The sequence below is a fragment of the Falco punctatus genome, assembly GCF_963210335.1.
Source record: "Falco punctatus genome assembly, chromosome: 3".
Taxonomy (NCBI): domain Eukaryota; kingdom Metazoa; phylum Chordata; class Aves; order Falconiformes; family Falconidae; genus Falco; species Falco punctatus.
Window position 1 is genome coordinate 112997252 of NC_137582.1, and position 14880 is coordinate 113012131.

A 14880-nucleotide genomic window follows, 5' to 3' on the forward strand; every position below is an offset into this window, starting at 1 on the left:
TGGCATGTGCCAAACAATTTATGTATCAGTTGCCACCTGTGGACAGTTTCATTTTGAGTAATATAATATGCTGCTAAGAGCCAGGTTAGTATATACCTGCTGTTCTTTGTATGTCTGCTCATTTCTAGATTTATTTAATTTTTAAGGATCTGGGCCTGATGTCTGGCATTGAAAGGTCAAATAGTGAAGGGCTAATTCACTTGCAGGTGTGTCTGCTGAAGTCTTGGTACCTATATGAAGTACATATGTGGTACCTGGATGCATTCAATGCAGTGGTGACGCTGGAAAATGAGTAGGTATTGATGTCTGATGATTGCCTTTTGCCTTTTTTTTTTTTTTTGTGTGTGTGTCAGGTTATATAAAAAACACAGAAAAGTTAAACTATGGTAAAGAACATCAGTATAAACTGACAGTAACAGCGTACGACTGTGGGAAGAAGAGAGCTGCTGAGGATGTGTTGGTTAAAATTAGCCTTAAGCCAACATGCAAGCCTGGCTGGCAAGGTGAGTTTGATCACCTTCCTGTCTGCTTTTAGCATTTGCCGGTTCCTTCAGATAAATGTGAGAGATTTTTAATACTGTTTCTTTGGATAAATGTACAGGTTGGAGCAAAAGAATAGAGTATGAGCCTGGTACTGGTTCGTTAGCTCTCTTCCCCGGTATGCGGTTGGAGACGTGTGATGAGCCAATAACCTCAATTCAAGCAACGGTTGAACTAGAAACCAACCATATTGGTAAAGGCTGTGATAGAGACACCTACTCTGAGAAATCCATTCACAGACTCTGTGGTAAGAATGCTTTCTTTGAAATAAAGTGCTCTTTCTTGCTTATTAGTTTTTCTTTGAATGTTATGTTAGACCACAAATCAGTGAGTAGATACAGTCTTTGTTTGCATGTAGTTTCATCCAACTTTTTTCCTAGCAGACAGTAAAAAGCATAAAATTAGGTGACTTTTGAAATGATTCCCAAATGCAGTAAAGAATCTCTTCTGCCTCTCTGCTAGCTTATATAGACTCATAATTTCCCTCACATGAGGTTCATGTTCAAGAGCTGAAAGAATGCTATATATGCAGAAGGGTGTAGCCATTAAAACCTCTCTGTTTTTCTGAGGTGTGATGGATATGAAGGATGCAGTGTAAGAAATACGTGGTGAAAAGGTAGATGAGAAAATCAAGGAAGTGTGGTTTGGAAAAAAACAGGTTACTTGTATCAATTAAACTTACACTATGCTTGCCCTAGGAATAAAGGGCACTTTGGCATACACACACGCTGCGGTTAAAGGTCTGATGAAAAGTTTGAGTCCTTCGTAGTCAGTGTGGAAGATTTGAGATTACAGGACAAAACACCACTCATGATTTATGTCTTCAACTTCAGGTGAAGTCAATTGGAAGTGTGAATACAGCGTAACCCTAGAGACCTGGGCAATTCCTAAGCTGCTCCCTGATGAGGTCACTGTGACATTAACGATTTCAGCTTGAATTGGGGAAAAACCAGCAAGCAGAGTACCTGCGGGTATTGTTGCTCCTTGACCATGATATTATCAGACAGTGATCTGGGAGGGGATGCTTCATGCAGTCCTCTTCAGCTGGATGGATGTGAGTCTTACAACTAGTGTAGCGTCAGGAGAAAGGCGTCATGTTCGTGGACCTGAGGGGCAAGTGGTATTAAGGTAATGGCTCCTGAGATAGAGTGAGGCACTACAGCTGTAGAGATGGCAAGCAAAACAATTTCAGTTAGATTATTTGTCTACCCAGAAGTAAAATTTGTGGAAATCATCATGACATTAGGTGTCCATTCTTAGTGCCACATGATTTAAAAGGAGATTTGCTTGGTGTGTGATGGTAGCGTGTAACCCTGACGGTACTGAAAAAGTAGTGCTCAGAAAAACAGTTTGGTTTGAAACGAGCTGTGATCTTCTAGTTTCTGCCTTTTTTCATTTGAGTGTTTCTATTGTAGGTGCTTCTTCTGGCACAGCTGAGCTACTTCCCCCTCCAAGTAGTGCTGCTAACTGGACAATAGGACTTCCTACTGATAATGGTCATGACAGTGACCAAGTCTTTGAGTTTAATGGCACGCAAGCCGTGAAGATTCCAGATGGTGTTGTCACACTCAATCTAAAAGAGCCCTTCATGATTTCTGTATGGATGAGGCATGGGCCTGGAACCAAAGAGAAAGAGACAATCCTGTGCAATTCAGACAAGACAGGTTTGTCAGTACTTCACATATAAGTAGTCTCATTGTTGAGTTTTGTTTGGTTTTATGTGGGACCTTAAGTTTTTTCTCTGGGTTAGGTTTTTCTTGGAAATGAAATGGACTGTAAAAGTCACTCTTCATTATGCTTACCTGTAGGCATGGCCTTAGATTATCTAGCTTCACATTAGACAGACTTGTTTTTCTAATTCTGTTTCAATTTACGTTACGCATTTCTATTTGCCATGGTAGATGACTTATTCTGGCAATGCAGTCTTGATTTTGCATCTCCAGAGATAGCCTTATTCTTGATGCTGCCTAAAATCATTAAGATACTTATGTGAGGTTTGGTGACGGCATTTGCTCTTGTATTTTTTTTTTCTAGGAAGAGATGATTTCTCTTTCTCCAGTGATGAAACTTTTTTTCACCCTGTGCTTAGTTTATGTCTCTGTGAATCCTACAGACACAATCATTTTGAAGACACTACTAATAAGAGGGAAATCTGATAACCCTGTTTTCATAATTGCTGTCTAATGGGGGTAAAATAATTCTTGTCTTTGTTAGCTGGAGCAGTGAATTTGTCCAGTGTATTAGAAAGATACTTTGTTGAAAGTGCTGCTAGGTTTTTCAATGGAAACTATGCCAAGTATATTTTAAATTACTGTTTTTTTTATAAATAAGATAGATTTCACAGCATTTATAATACCCTAAAAGCATTTCTTTGAACAGGAGAAAAGTGATTGTCATTCAGAACCGGGTACAAATATTCTTCTCTTTTCCTTACCTTCACCCATTCCTGTTAATCAAAACCCAAAGCTTTAGACTCTGCATGCAAGTAAGTAAACTGGAGAAAAAAAGGCAAATTTAAATGCAGTTTTACCTGGTTTAAAGTACACAGAAGGCAGACCTTAAAAAGAAGTTTTCCTATTTTATTACTTGATTTGACCTAACCACGTAGCTTTTGCGACTGATAGTTTCTGGTAGTATAGATACGATTTGCCTTTATTTCAGTCTTACGTTATGCAATATTGAAAAACTGGAACTAGATTTTTTGGAGGGAGGCAATTCTGAATATATTGCACTGGGACAATACAGTCGGATTTAATGCTGTCAGGCTGAAAGATTGACGTGATTTGGGTATTTTTTCATTCCATCCTTTCTTGACTCACCCATGCCATAGAATGGATGATGTAGCTAAAATGTTTCTTTTCCTTACTCTTACCTGTTTCTCTAGCATCTCACCTTTGTATTTATTTTCAACGATAAATCCTTTAGAGCTACAATTGCATAGTTTTCTCTTAGGAAAGCGTGTCCACCTGCCATCATGTGTATGTGTTCTAAAACAGTAACTAAATGCAGTAAAAGCTACTCATTTGTAACAAAAAAGCTCTTCTATTTGCAAATAGAGCTCTTTTTCTCCTGCTGGCAGGTTTATATCTGCCTCTTCAGTCCTGTGCCTTGGTTTAGATTGGATTTTGAGATGGACATGTCTTATTTATTGTACAGCGTATTACTCACAGATCCTTCAAGAATGTTTGCCCTAAGTACTATTACAAACATTTATCACATTCCTCTAAGCATGCCTGGTTTACTTCTACATTTGTTTCTTCCTATCAGTTACTTGGAGATTTGTGTATGAAATTACAGAACAGGTGAATTTTGTGGAGGTCTTAAGGTTTGCAGAAAATAATGTTAATTAACACTCTTGTGCAGATATGAACCGGCACCACTACACACTCTATATTCACAACTGCCGACTTGTTTTCCTCTTCCGCCAAGATCCTTCAGAGGGAAAAACGTACAAACCTGCTGAATTCCACTGGAAATTAAATCAAGTAAGTTTGGAAGGACAGTTGGTAGGTTGTTATAATGCAGTGAAAAACATTGGAGACTAAACTTGGTGGTAGTATAATTATTAATAAATACTTCTTGCAACTCCTTGCTCCTGATGTCTTGTTTTATAGAACCCAGCAATGCTTACTCTTATTTGTGATCAAGCGTCAGAGATAGATCCAGCTATACCTTCTCATTTTAAATATAAAATACTGGTTTAGTGATTTTATTAAACCCGGTGGGATACTCATGAAATAAAGTGCAAGTCATTGTCCTGAAAGGTAGGAAAAAGTGGATTTATATGTGAAAATACAGCATCGGTCTTTCAGCTGTGATGTCAGGTACCTTCACCAAATGCACTGAGGTAGCGTGCATGAGAGCAGAGCAGGTGTTCTGGTTTGGTTATAGCATTAAAGTACTTCTGAGCATGCGACATTTTTGCAGAGGAAAATGTTAATAGGATAATGGAAGAATTTCTTAATTCTTTTTCACACTGCCATACAGTTACTATTACGGGTCTGTTTTGCCAGTTACCTAACAGTGAGTTACATTTTAACATACATCTCTATATCCTGTTTTCTGTGCAGGGCAGTGTATACTGTTTTAATGGTAAAATGCCCATATATGCCCTTATAGGAAGACTATTACTTTCCAAAAGCTAATCAGCTTTCACTATAAATAATTCTGTTGTCAGAGGCTTTCTTCTGTTCAAAATGGTCACATTTTTCTCTCAACAGTCCCTCTCTGAAAATAAGACAGGTCCTTTGTTAAGTAAGGATGTGTTACAACAGCATTTCAGAATGTGCTTGCATGTAGATACGTATTTTTAAATTGAAATATGCTGTTATTAGATATTTTAAAAATCAAAGGAACGGAAATACATGCAGCTTTCTATATTGGCAATAGAAGAAAAGAAACTATTTATAAATGCTTGACAGTTGGGTTGCTTTTTTCAGATGCGTGCCATATGTGTGAAACATAAAGTATGTCTATACAGACTTATAGGTTGTCAATATGTCTGCATGTATGTGTATGCAGAATGTGCTTCAGATCAGTTATTCAACTGAAATAAAAAAAAAATAATAAAGTACAATTTTTAAAACTTTCTTTACTCAGGTGTGTGACAAAGAGTGGCATCATTATGTCCTCAATGTTGAATTTCCTGCGGTAACTCTTTATGTAGACGGTGTTTCATATGATCCTTTCCCGGTGACGGAAGATTACCCACTTCATCCTTCAAAGATAGAAACGCAGCTAGTAGTTGGAGCATGTTGGCAAGGTAGCTATTTACAATTGTTAATATTTAATTAACTTATTTTATTTTAAATGAGATCTTTGTGGTTACCCTAGAAGTACACAGCAGATCTTTTCAGGGCATGAAAGATCACTTGTTTTGTCTTTTGCAGATTATTTTTGCTCCTAGCTAGTATCACGTTTCCTCTTTTAGTCTTTTTCCTTGAGTGTTTCTTTGCTCGCTGGCTACAGGTGCGTACGAAATAGAAAGCTACTCAGCCAAGTGATTTTTGTGGTAACCGTTGGAATATAGATAGCTTATTTTTAATAACAGTTGTAAGAATACATCATATCCTTCATATTACTAAGCAGAATGCTTAATTTCAAGTAGTTTGACAAGCATATTGTAGAAAAAGTATTCTCAAAAATGGAAGCATGACCAGCAGACAGTTCAGCTAAGCAACGCAAGTGATGCTGTCTCTTGGATATTGTACCATTTCTGCTTATAAAAATAAATATAAAAAGCATCTGCTTTATTGTATGCAGACTGTGGCTTAAAACACGGTGTTCTTCAAGCTGTAAAATGCTGATTTATGTGCTGTAATACTTGAGACACCTACTCTTCAAAGCCTGAGAAAAAGGAGAAGAATGCATCTGAACATGGACGCTGGTTATCAGAGATCTTTGAAACAAAGCTCTTGCTTCACAGTCCTGAATGGAAACGCTTGCTTGCTGATTAAATTATTCACCCTAGCTGGTATAAAACTGATCTTTTTGGTCAGAGATAAAATTATTCCTCTTTCAACTGTAGTTCAGAATGTAACTGTAGTTGCAGTCTGCAATAATGCAGAGAAGTAGCTGTTGAATGAATGACAAATGGAAAGCTTTGAGACGTTTTAATCAAATTAACAGTCTTCTGTCTTAAAATGTTTCTTTTCTCTTTTGAGTTTTAAGGCTTTCAAGTGTGAATGAAAGTTATGTTATCAAAATACCCTCTCCATCAAATTTACTGTTTTGCAACAAGTTCACTATCTTTCAGTATTACTGTTTTTTTCAGTGCTAAATTAATTCTGTTGTCCCTTCGAGTCAGTTATTTTCTCCATAATTCGTCTTATTCTGTTTGTGACTTTCCAACTATCTCTTCTAGCTCAAGGGAAGCTATAGTAGCTGGTTTTCAAGAAACTGGAGCTTGGAAACTCTGTTCCAGCTAAGTGTATGGATTGTATGATGGCTTCCATGTATGTTCTGCATCCTAACAAAAGCATATACATTTAGTTTAAAAACTCCTGCTCTCACACCGGCACCTTTTGTATAATTCTTTAATTTCTTCTGACGTGAACTTTATTTTTAATGACAGCAGACTGAAATAGGAGCATTAAAGTCTGGAATACAAGAACTTGAGGCAGTATGTTTTAAAAATTCCACCAAAAGCCTGATTTCTAGGGGGTTAGAACATGGGGAAAAAAGTATGCCAAGGAAGTGAAGTTAGTGCTTAAGGCCATCCTCTTTGTCTTACAGAGATTTTAAAATAAACCAGGCTGCTCTAAGTTACATATACAGCTCGCCTCTTAAGAGGAAAGAGATTTTATGCTCTTGAAAAAGTTCTTTTAACATTTATTGTAAAAAGATTAAAAGCCGTTTCTCATTTTTGGTCCATCCATCCCAGTCTCCCCATGCTTCCATCTGATAAATTGACCGCTTAATAGATAAAATACTATTGCTATGAGAAAAGATTTGGGTTGGTAATAGCTCCTTTTGATCAGCATTTAATAACTTTTGGTGATTTGCTGATGTAGGCTGGATTGTACCTTCGTTTCCCCTTCAGTAGCTAGGAGAGGAGAAAATACTGAGCCAACTGATCTCGTTACTAATAGTGGTTTGTGTGAGATTGAGTATCTGTGGTTGAAGTGTTCTCTGGTGTGACTGTGTTTACTGCAGCTTCTGTATGGGGCTCTTCAGGTTGTCTTGTCATGAATGTTATGTTCTTGTAACAACACAGTGATGTTCCTTCCCTGCATTGCAGCTATGCGTGTTTCAAAGAACTCATAAACCTTGAGAAGCTGGGTTGAGTATAAACAGACTTCTTGGGGGAAGTGCTCCTTTGTACTACTTTTGTGATAAGAGAGTTTGCCAAATTGTAACTACTTGGTCCTTTCCCTATTGTCCCATTCTTTGTCTTGCTTTTCTACAGAATATACAGGAAATGAAAATGACAATGAAACTGTGCCTGAGACCTCTGCAGGTTGCTGGAGTTTTTTCCCTACTGTTTTATTTCATTTTTAAGCCAAGACATTGCTTCATCTTGCACACAGCATGAAATGCAGGCATTGCATTTGGCCCATTGACCTTCACATAATCCTCTCCTAGGCTTGTTTGTTTCTTCATTGTGCTTCTATTTCCAGAGCTTCATCAGCTGATTTTTTTTTGCTTTCTTTTTTGTGGTTTTTTTTTTTTTTTGGGGGGGGGGTGTTGGTTGCATCCAAATGCACATCCATGTACAAATCTACAACCATTGTGATTTCAGTGAAGTGGTGTAAAATAAGTTACTGATGTAAAATATCAGCTAAATTTCTTTCACCCAGTTTTGTTAAAACATATGCACCTCATCCTATATAAATATCGGTATGTAGGTATGTGTGCATATTATAGAATTATTCCGTGGGTTGGAAAGGACCTTTGGGAGTCAGGTAGCTCTGCTCCCTGCTTGAAGACTGATTTATACTTAGTTCAGGTTGGTTGTATATAACTCAAAGACAGGCCTGTAATTTACAGTGGATACTCACTTGATCAGAAATTTATATGAAGTTCTAATTACAGTGAATGGGCATAAAAGCTTTGGCTACCAGGTATTTCAAGTTGGCTACAGGGTTTTATTTTCTTAGAAATTTTTAGTGATAGTTTGGTGGATTTTGTGTCTCAAGTCGAGACGCTTAAAACCGGTGTTTGTTTCTAAAAACGTGTTCAAGATAAGTACTCTTTCTGTGAAGTGTAAGAATTCCTGGGATAGTCTAGATAGAATTGACTAGAGGTTTCTAGGTGTGCCTCACACCTTGATTTGGCAAGGAGGTAACAGTCTGGGGGCTAGAAGCTGGAGCTGTACAGGTCTGAACTGGAAACTATATAATTTCCAACAGGAGATTTCACTACTGAAAATTATATTGTGTTCTGCTGGGGGTCTTTTAGGACTTAGAATCTTCAAAACAAGCTTAGACATCTTTCTAAAAATCGGGTAGCTTAGTAAGTGATGACCTTGGAATGCGAATTTCTGGGGGGCGGTCTGTGGCCCTGTTGTTTAGCAAGACTGACTAAGTGATCGTCGTGATGTCATCTTCAAAAAGTCTGATCAGCGAAGGGGCTTACTGGTTTGCAGTTCATCAGACTTCACTCAGCGATCTGGAAATAAGTTACCTGAGCCTGAACTGCTGGCTCGGATCCCTGCAGAGGAGGCAGCACCTTTGGAGGGGAGCAGTTCCCTCTTAGACACCTTTTTCAGAATGAGTCTAATCACTTTGTGACGTTTCTTTCTGTTCCTTGAGTGTAAAGAGAGCGTGTAATGATCAGTTTAGGTGTGGGTAACGAGCACTGAGAGGAAGGGTGCTGTCTGCTGGTGGGCATTGCCTGTGCTGCAGAGAGCCGACCAGTGGGAGCGTTACCTGAACCTGAGAAAGGTTCAGCTCTCATAGTTCATCTCATCGGTTCTGTCTGTCATTTCTGGAGAACACCACCTCGCTGTATGGGCGATTTCTTTTGAAATGTTTGTTACGGAAATATTAGCCTTAGTTTCACAGTTCCAGATGGCCACACCTGTTCTGAAGGCCATATGCATGGTGAACTGTTTAATCCTGTCTTTATGCTTGAACATAATCACAAGGTTAACACCCAGAATGGATAAAAACTAACCCGCATGTATATAATACTTTGTGGTACCAAAAAACATATTTGTTGTTTTACCAAAGAAAAGAAAAGTGGAAAGAATCAAAATGTATAAAGGTTTTTTTCCTTCCTCCCTTTATGAAGGTGGTGAACTCCACATGGCTCAGTTTTTCCGAGGCAATCTGGCAGGTTTGATGATTCGTTCTGGTAAACTGGAAAACAAGAAAGTGATAGATTGCCTGTATACTTGCAAAGAGGGACTGGATTTGCAAATGACTGATGGCGTTGGCAAAGGTGTGAAGGTAAAGTTGCATATGAATTAAGGGGATCACATTTATTGCTTTGCTGGTAATAGTTGCAAGTTTTGCTGGCAGAGTTAGGGGTGTCCCAAATAGAACAAGCTAATCTATTGTGACATTTTGCATTAAAATTCCATGAAAACTAGGAAATCTTTCTTGCCTAGATGTGGTCTTAGTGGAGTTTAAGGATGAAAGTTACTGTGTTCTCTGTAAGTCTTGAAGAGAAATCCTGTATTTGTAAGCCTCTCTTGTTTTACCAGCTATACCCGGCTGTATAACGACAGACAGCAATTCTTAGCAGGCAGCTTCGAATGGGACTGACTTGCATGCCTTTTTTTAGTAGCAAGATTGTGTGGACAGAGCTAAATTTCTCTCTTTGTATTGGCTGTTTCTCTTCCATATTACTAGAGTCTTGACATCAGAACCATAAGTCCCTAGATTTTTTTCCTAAAGGACAAAACAGTAAATACATTCCGCTGGAATAAGGAAGTGAGATGGGAAGTCAGACTGTGTGTACTGCAAGACCAGTGCAAAATAGCCTTATTGCTTTGAACACAGATGTAATTATCCTAGCACTTACCAGGCTGAGCAGTGCTGAACTTCCAGTTTTAAATGCCAGGTTATGTTACTGTTCGGCTGTTTTCCCCCCCCTGTTGTTTCAGATCCACATGAACCCAAGTCAGTCAACGCTGACCTTAGAAGGGGATGATATTGACAGAGTTGATAAGGCCATGCAGCACATCTCCTATCTGAACTCCCGCCAGTTCCCAACACCTGGGATTCGGAGGCTGAAAATCTCCAGCGTGGTCAAGTACGTCCCTAGTGCTGCAATAACGTGCCGCGCCTGGAACGATGTGTCTCAGTTGTGGTAAACAAAGGAGCCTTGCTGTGTGCAGCCATCACGCGTTTGAATGCGGCAAATGTTTTCTACACCAGCACTCCGTTTTCTTCCTGAGAACGTAGTAAGGAGTGTGTAAGGAAGGGAGTAGCTTACTGCAGGGGTATTCTGTATGTCTCCAGCATCACAGCCTTCAGGAAAGGTGTTCTGTGTGGCTGTTAGTCATAACATAGAAAACGGGGCTAAATGTTAACTGTAAGTAAAAATTAATTGTGAGATTGCTCCCTTGGTAGGTAATTCTTCTTTTCCAACGTGGCTGATGAATTTATCTAAGACTCCTGGGTCTGAGAGAGCTTTTTAAAAATTCATAAAGCAATTACTCTGCATAATTGTGCCTCCCTCTCAAATAGCCTCCCTGACTGTGCAAAACTGCTTCTGTATCTCACAGATGCTTCAGTGAAGAGGCCTGCGTCTCCATCCCTTCTGTGGAGGGATATGTGATGGTCTTGCAACCAGAGGAACCAAAAATCAGCCTTAGCGGCATCAACCATTTTGCCCGCTCTGCTTCAGAGTTTGAGAGTTCTGAGGGTGTTGCCCTCTTCCCTGAGCTTCGCATAATAAGCACTATTACTCGGGAGGTGGAGCCAGAGGGAGATGGAGATGAAGATCCCACAGGTAACATCCTTTCCTGCCTAGGAATGTTGCTATGCTCACCTCATTCAGTGATCACGTTGGAGGATCTTCCTCTTGCAAAGCGGTGTGGATTTCTAGTACCGAATCTAGTAGGGGAAAGGAAGGTGTATATCTCCTGTGAGAAGGTGTAGGTACTGTGCTCTGGGCTAACAAAAATTTCTCCAGAAATGGTAGTAAGTCCAGGCCGTTATCTTCATGTAAATATCTCTTTGTATTTTTAGCTTTGGGGCTTTTTTCAGTCATTATTTCCTGAATACTTGCTCTCTTTACTGCAAGCCCAGATCTTAATATTTGTTCTGGAAGAAGAATTGAGTTTGCATGTGACATTTGATAGCTCCTGTGCTCTTGTCTGCTTCACCTTTTATATCTGCTTACCTCTGGCTTTTCCTCTGCTTTTTAGTACAAGAGTCTTTGGTATCTGAAGAGATCATGCATAACTTGGATACCTGTGAGGTGACAGTGCTAGGAGAGGAACTAAATCAGGAACAAGAAAGCCTGGAGATCGACATGACACGGTTACAGCAGAAAGGCATTGAGATGAGTAGTTCCAACCTGGGCATGATAATCACAGGTAGGGGTTACTACTCTTCGTCTTTTTGTAGGAAGGATGTAAAGACCATGATAATGGGAACAGTGTGCTAAAGAAATGGTTTGTAAAACCTTACTCCAGTTACTTCTGTTTTTGACTAGAATTTCAAGCTCAGAGGTGTTAGAACTATTTTGTGGAAAGCTGTGATTCTAGAAAATACATCATTCTAGAAGCTCCTTTCTGTTCCTCTCTGATGTCCCATATTGCAGGTTACTTCTGGACTGTGGAAGCGAAATACTCTTTGCCCTGGGTAGGGCTTGTTCCTTGCACAGATAGATAATCCAGTGCCTAGGAGCACGCATCATTCCTTTCCGTTTTGTGTCCAGAATATGTTAATGTTTTTGAAAGGAGGACTCCCAGAATCCCTTCAAAGACTAACTGGGTCTAGGATTTTATCACAAAATCCTCAGAATTTCAGTGGAGCCGTGTGTGTGTGTCTGTGGTGTTACCTTTTTTCTACTAACTGTAAATCTTGCAGTCAGGAACGCTTCATTGCAGACAGAGAGCAGTGTTTGTCAGGTATATGATGTTGAACTAGTCTTTTGCAAAGTAATTGTTTTACTTGTTCATTTCTCTCTACAGGAGTGGATACTATGGCTAGTTATGAAGAAGTTTTGCATTTGATACACTACAGAAACTGGCACACAGTTTCTCTCTTTGACAGAAAGTTCAAATTAGTCTGTTCTGAGCTGAATGGACGCTATGTCAGCAATGAGTTTAAAGTGGAGGTACGTAAACCGATCTTAAGTTTTAGAGCATGGATGGCTAACAGGATGGAAGTTTTTGCCTCAACTGATAGATAATTGATCAATTATTGATTTAGATCTTTTCCTGTAAATAAATACTAGTAAACATGCATTTCAGGCTGTATTTTTCACATAAATGTGTTATTAATCCTGCAGTTCAGCTTTAAGTAAGGTTGCCTAAACAGAGGTGAAACTGTCGTGTCGTGGAAGAAATGGCATGGCTAATGGAAGTGTGAAGCTGAAGAGATTTAATTGGAAAGACAGTATATTAATTTAGCAAAAAATTAGCAAATAAGTAAGAGTAGTGCTACCAGAGACTTGACTGGCCTTCATGTCTAACTTTTGGGTTTCAAAAATTTACTGTTTTGCTTGTGTGATGCTTAAATTGACAATAATAAGGGCTTATCTAAGAGCGTAGACGGGCTAAAATTGATTTCCTTGCAGCAGAGTGCAAGTTAATTATTACTTTGTACGCTTAAGTTAAATATATGGAAGTACATCAGAAGATAACATAAAGGGCACTAACGTTTCATGTGCTGGAATGTGAAGTTATTTATACTGAGAGGAACTGTCCTGTCTCTCTGCATCTTTCAGCTCTCAGCTTGAATTCTCTACATTTTAAAGCTGACCAAAGGGATGACAGTGAAGTTAATGGTGTTTACCACTAGTTGGTTATGGTGGGCTGGGGAGCCTCCTGTGTCGCAGAATAGACACTTTTGTGTGAAGTAATGTGGTTTTGTTTCCTGAGGAAATTCTGTGAGCTTGAGTTGGGATCTTAACCAAACTGTTGAACTGCAAATGCTTTCCTGGTTCTGTAGCAGACACGCTCTCTTCCTGTTGTGCAGCTGGTCAGTACCTGTATCGCAGCGTTCCACCCCGGGAGGGGTATATTTAGCTCTGCTTGTTTGGCAAGGGAAATGTGCTGTTCAAATCATGAGCTTGCAGTTGTACCTAAAAGCCAGCTATTGCAAAGTGTGGGGTAAACTTTATAGAAAAATAGGGTTTTTCTTAACCCTCTGACAGCTAACAGCAAAGAAAAAAAATCCATATAGCAGAAGTTACGCAGCAGAATAAGAAAAGATGGGAATGAAGAAAATGCAATTAATGTATTATGCATCTTTGTATATACTGTTACTTCAGGATTAAAATAGCTGACCGTCACATTTGATAATAAACTGGCTTTACCTGTTTTATTCTGAAGTACTGGTGTCTGTACACCAATTTGCCAGACTAACCAAAATAGATTTGAGAACTGTGAAACTGAAGGGTTTTGTGACAAGAAATTGTAACATGTGGGGAGCTACTGATTGGAATGGTTGTCCCCTGTGAAAAGCCATTGCTGTGTTGAAGGAGAATTAGATGCCTGCTCTGGGGAATGGATTTTAAATTATTTTATTTTACTTTTTATTTTTTGTTTCTATCTCTTCAGATGTAAACTTTCATTTCGGGAGTTTAACATTTTCTTTTTGTTCCTAGGTGAACGTTATCCACACGGCTAACCCAGCTGAACACGCTAATCACATAGCTGCGCAGCCACAGTTTGTTCATCCCGTGCATCACACATTTGTCGATCTCTCTGGTCACAACTTGGCTAACCCTCATCCGTTTTCAGGTAAGAATTCTCAGTCACTGAAGTTCAGCTGCCTTTTTTTGGGTGTTAAAATGTCACGGAGGCTTCTTGCTGCAGGGAGGTTTTCCCCCGGAGTTTAAATGGGTATGTTGGCCTAACGATGGACGCAGCTGCTCAGCCCTGTTCTGCTGTTGCCCAGGCAGGGAGGGGTGGCTGACTGAACCTGTAGTAAAATGGGTTTTCCTGCCAGCAGGAGAGCTTTCTGTTGGGGGGTGAGCACTGGAAAATGGGAGGTGTGCTAGTCTTAAGGGGGCTGTAAGACTTGGATAAAGGACCATGAGGAACTGGGACAGTATTTCTTCTGAATGGCGCGAGGAATGAACCACAGCGGTATTCCCTTGATAAGTCATGGTGTCTGTCCTTTCTGTTTTAATTATATTAATTTGGCGTGGGTGTAGGATGTGAGAGGAAGAAAAGTAGGCATCTTAGAGAGGAGTCTGCGTGTGTGGTGGAATCTGCTTTCCATGTGTTGTCAGTCCTTCAAATTGATGTAATTATACTTAAGGAAAAAAGTTTTAGTTCTTAATTCTCTAGCTGGCTCTTTAGGTGGCCCTAGCCAAGCTGCCTCTGCGAAGCTACGTATAATACTTGCATAATGCCACTTCCCTCTTGCAGGTGGTGGAAACAGAGGACTAGTTACTAGCATTGTGTATGAGTTACCAGTATCATTTAAGAAACTCCTTTTGTTTTCTTGTCACAGTTGTTCCAAGTACAGCCACTGTTGTGATTGTAGTTTGTGTCAGTTTCCTGGTTTTTATGATTATTCTGGGAGTGTTCCGAATCAGAGCTGCACATCAGAGAACGATGCGTGACCAGGACACTGGAAAGGAAAATGAGATGGACTGGGATGACTCTGCTCTGACCATCACTGTGAACCCGATGGAGGTAAAGCTGGTGTCTCAGCACTTTAACAATAAAATACCCTTCCCCAGCTGTAATGGGTATGATTGTACACG

At 39.6% G+C, this 14880-nt stretch overlaps 1 protein-coding gene across 3 annotated transcripts in view; it reads left to right on the forward strand.

The window, feature by feature from the left end:
* Positions 1–14880, forward strand: part of CLSTN1 (calsyntenin 1) — a 39915-nt gene that overhangs the window by 21806 nt on the left and 3229 nt on the right. For 2 of the 3 annotated variants that reach the window (XM_080377930.1, XM_080377931.1), the window contains 13 exons: positions 354–503; positions 602–787; positions 1956–2204; positions 3904–4025; positions 5140–5302; positions 7448–7498; positions 9274–9431; positions 10091–10239; positions 10715–10941; positions 11360–11530; positions 12131–12276; positions 13771–13906; positions 14625–14809. In XM_080377930.1, the coding sequence (XP_080234056.1) occupies positions 354–503; positions 602–787; positions 1956–2204; positions 3904–4025; positions 5140–5302; positions 7448–7498; positions 9274–9431; positions 10091–10239; positions 10715–10941; positions 11360–11530; positions 12131–12276; positions 13771–13906; positions 14625–14809 (2093 nt within the window). The remainder of the gene's footprint in view (positions 1–353; positions 504–601; positions 788–1955; positions 2205–3903; positions 4026–5139; positions 5303–7447; positions 7499–9273; positions 9432–10090; positions 10240–10714; positions 10942–11359; positions 11531–12130; positions 12277–13770; positions 13907–14624; positions 14810–14880) is intronic. The other variant, XM_080377932.1, reaches the window with a different exon arrangement.